Source organism: Eutrigla gurnardus, assembly GCF_963514095.1.
Source record: "Eutrigla gurnardus genome assembly, chromosome: 19".
Classification (NCBI taxonomy): Eukaryota; Metazoa; Chordata; class Actinopteri; order Perciformes; family Triglidae; genus Eutrigla; species Eutrigla gurnardus.
Genome location: NC_139930.1, coordinates 2875247 through 2879169, shown reverse-complemented (window position 1 = coordinate 2879169; position 3923 = coordinate 2875247). Strand labels below are relative to the sequence as shown.

At 47.1% G+C, this 3923-nt stretch overlaps 1 protein-coding gene across 1 annotated transcript; it reads right to left on the bottom strand.

The window, feature by feature from the left end:
* Nucleotides 1-910: 910 nt before the first annotated feature.
* LOC311030211 (tripartite motif-containing protein 16-like) lies at nt 911-3448 on the bottom strand. Its single transcript, XM_084035843.1, has 2 exons — nt 2234-3448; nt 911-2140 (listed from the first exon to the last, which is right to left on the bottom strand). The coding sequence occupies exons 1-2, from the start codon at nt 3435-3437 to the stop codon at nt 1959-1961; spliced, it is 1386 nt and encodes a 461-aa protein (XP_083891969.1). The 5' UTR covers nt 3438-3448; the 3' UTR covers nt 911-1958.
* Nucleotides 3449-3923: the final 475 nt, after the last annotated feature.

Genomic DNA, 3923 nt, shown 5'->3' with positions numbered 1-3923 from the left:
TCAGCAAGATAATGCACGGCCCCATGTTGCAAGGATCTGTACACAATTCTTGGAAGCTGAAAATGTCCCAGTTCTTGCATGGCCAGCATACTCACCGGACATGTCACCCATTGAGCATGTTGGGGATGTGCTTGACCGGCGTATACGACAGCGTGTACCAGTTCCCACTAATATCCAGCAACTTCGCACAGCCATTGAAGAGGAGTGGACCAACATTCCACAGGCCACAATTGACAATCTGATAAACTCTATGCGAAGAAGATGTGTTGCACTGCATGAGGCAAATGGTGGTCACACCAGATACTGACTGGTTCTGAGTCCCCAGACCCCCAATAAAGCAAAACAATGCACATTTCAGGGTGGCCTTTTATTGTGGACAGTCTAAGGCACACCTGTGCACTAATCATGATGTCAGATCAGCATCTTGATGTGGCACACCTGTGAGGTGGGATGGATTATCTCAGCAAAGCAGAAGTGCTCACTATCACACATTTAGACTGATTTGTGAACAATGTTTGAGAGAAATGGTAATATTGTGTATCTGGAATGAATTTTAGATCTTTAAGTCCATCTCATGAAAAATGGAAGCAAAAACAAAAGTGTTGCGTTTATATTTTTGTTGAGTGTACTTTGATGTTTTCCCAATACCAATGCACCTTTTTACTGTAAAGGATCAGTAATGGTGCCTAAACAAAAGGCCTATTCAATGTAATTTTATCGCCTTTTTTACATCATGGCCAGGGGACTAAAAATGGCCTCATTTATATAGCGCTTTTGTCCAAAGCGCTTTACAGCAATGACTGACATTCACCCATTCATACACACATTCACACACTGATGGCGGAGTCAACCACGCAGGGCGACAGCCAGCCCGTCAGGAGCAATTAGGGTGAGGTGTCTTGCTCAGGGACACCAGGCACTCAGCTAGGAGGAGCCGGGGATCGAACCGGCAATCTTGCGGTTACCAGCCAACCCGCTCTACCTCCTGAGCTCAGTGTTAACAATGAAGGCACAAGGGGTTCTTGAAGAAGGGAATGAATCGCACAGTATAAATAAAGCTCTGCCTTATGCGGACGCAAGTTGGACAATAAATGGACGCCAAACTTACTTCATTGCGCGCGCATTGTGCCATGTATTAATCAAACAAAATGATGAAAATGAAACACAAAAACCCATACATTCCCCCAGCCCTTTCTCAGTCCACACAAATAACATAACAGTCCAGCTCTACCGAGCAGCCCAAACGCACGCAACACAGTCTTGGATCCGATAATGAAAACGAAGGCCGATGACGCGTAATTCCCACGGATGATCCACACGAAAAGATAAAATCCAGCAAAAACGGCAAAAAAGGCAAAAGACAAGTGGTCGCACCCGGCCGGGTATACCCAACACAAAAAAGTAACATAAAAACTTTGGTCTCACCGGTATCGCAGGAAAAAAGGTAGTCCAGAAAGGCTTTGGATGAACGTCGCTCCTTGTTTTCATCATACAAAGCGCATGCAAATGTGCCGTGTATAATAATGTCCACAAACACTCGTACCGACATGATTCTAAGGATTTCTGCCGTCGATGGAATGTTTTTTACAATGAACGTTTTTGTATGCTGGCGCCACTTCTCCATGATATCTCACGCACACTTCCTTGTCAGTCACCGAAGGCCGCCCCGAGCCAGACGCGCACCTCCATATACAAAGTTGGGTGCACGCCCCTTGGCGCAATGAACAACAAGAGCGTTTAAACGGACAGACCCACCACCTTACATACATACACAGGAAAGTCAACACAGTCCAAAGGCAATATTAGTACAAATCTTGTCATACATACTTTACATATACATCATATTTAATTTTGAGAACCTTTAGGAGCTGTTAAGTTTATCTTTTGGCTACTTCATTAATGTGATGGTGTCACAGGAGGAGGAAGGTGAAGTCATTCAGCTCTTAAATGACTTCTGTCTAGTTGAGTTTACAGATCTCACCACTACTTCCATCACCATAAACACCAAGTCCAGCATAGAGGGTCTCAGTGAACGTGGTCAGTACTCTGTGGAGGAGAGTCATGGTCTCAGAGACGCTGTAGAAGGACAGAATACCTGCTCTGTGATCCAGGAACACTCCTACTCTGGAGGACCGAGGACCTGAGATGCGAGTATAGACACCGTTGTTCCTGAAGTAACATCTGTCATCGTAACAATATAAAGACCAGGATTTATCATTTAATCCAAACCAACATTGTTTCCCTCCTCCTGCTCTGCTGATACTCTTGTATGCGACTGCTACACCAACTCCACCTCCTCTCCACTCCACCTCCCAGTAACAACGTCCAGTCACACTTTCTCTACTCAGGACCTGACAATAATCAGTGAATCTGTCTGGGTGACTAGAATAAGGCTGGTTTTGACTCCTTGTTGCTTTTCGGTTCCCCTCAGATAATAACAGACGTGTGTTTGCTGTGTTTGGATCCAGTGTGATTTCACATGAATATTTCAAGAATCCAGCTCTGGTCTTGGGTTCTGGTGGTGGCAGTAAAACATCCACTTCAGTCCCTGCCAGTGAGACGTTTGTCCATCTGTGTGTCAGAACTTCCTGTAGTCCATCTCTGACTTCTGACAGCGCCGCCGTCACGTCCTCAAAGTAGCGGCGAGGAGGACGGGCGTTGATGCTGGATGAGTGTGTGGACTCACTGAGTGGTGACAGTGACGGGTAGTCGTGTAGAAACTGGTTGTGATCCTCTGTGTGTGAGAGCTTCTCCAGCTCAGCGTCTCTCCTCTTCAGCTCACTGATCTCCTGCTGCAGCTTCTCCTGAAGCTCTCCGACTCGACTCACTTCCCTTTCCTGCTGGGATCTGACCTGCTGCTTCACGTCAGAGCGTCTTCTCTCCATGAGACGGATCAGCTCCGTGAACATCTCCTCACTGTCCTCCACTGCTTTATCAGCAGAGTGGTTGATGGCCTCCACCTCCTGGTGGAGCAGCTTCACATCTTTGTCTCTGTCCTGGATTCTCTGCTGGATGTTTAGTCGACTCCCCTCCAGCTCTCTCTGCCTCTCGGTCCTTTCTGCTGCAGCTGAGACTGTGTCGTGGCCTTTATGTTCCTCCACAGAGCAGAGATAACAGATACACTGCTGATCACAGGAATGACAGGCCACATCTTCAGGTCCAGCATAGCAGAGACCAGCAGGAGCAGCTAGGAGTCCAGTCCTCTTCCGCTCCTCCACCAGATCTGCCAACATGGTGTTTTTCTGCAGGACAGGCCTCGGTATGAAGGTCTGCCTACACTGAGGGCAGCTGTGGATCTCCTTCTCATCCCAGAAGCTTCCAATACACTTCATGCAGTAGTTGTGTCCACAGTGAAGAGCCACCGGATCCTTCAGTAGATCCAGACAGATGGAACAAGACAAGGTCTCCTGGTCCAGCTGAACTCCTTTCTGAGCCATTTCACCTCTCAGCGACGACGACTGTCTGAGTTTCACTTTGTGAGAAGTGAAACTGGTCTGAGGTCTTATCTCAACAACATGTGTGTGAGCAGTGAATGTGGCCTGTCAGGTTTCACTCATCCTCACATGGTAGACCTGAAGGGGAGGGAACGACGTGTGTGTGTGTGTTTGTGTGTGTGTGTGTGTGTGTGTGTGTGAGTGTGTGAGTGTGTGTGTGTGTGTGTGTGTGTGTGTGTGTGTGTGTGTGTGTGTGTGTGTGTGTGTGAGCAGAGAGAGGAGGGAGGCGTTCTCAAGCTGGGGTTCATTCCAGGAAGAGGAGCGGCACATTGACTTTGTTTCCTCACTTCTAACAGAGCCTTCAAACTCAACTCAAACTTTATTTATAAAGCGTGTTTAAAACACCCAACAGTTGACAAGTGCTGTTCTGGACAATAAATAAAACAGTAGACATCATGCAATAATATAAGACAGAACACATAAACATAC

What these genes read in the sequence shown, in the direction of transcription:
- LOC311030211 (XM_084035843.1), bottom strand. Translation starts at nt 3,437, where the DNA reads ATGGCTCAGAAAGGAGTTCAGCTGGACCAGGAGACCTTGTCTTGTTCC. An exon ending in AGCAGGAGGAGGGAAACAAT is followed by an intron (nt 2,141 to 2,233) that starts GTTGGTTTGGAT and finishes CTCGCATCTCAG; the next exon opens with GTCCTCGGTCCTCCAGAGTA.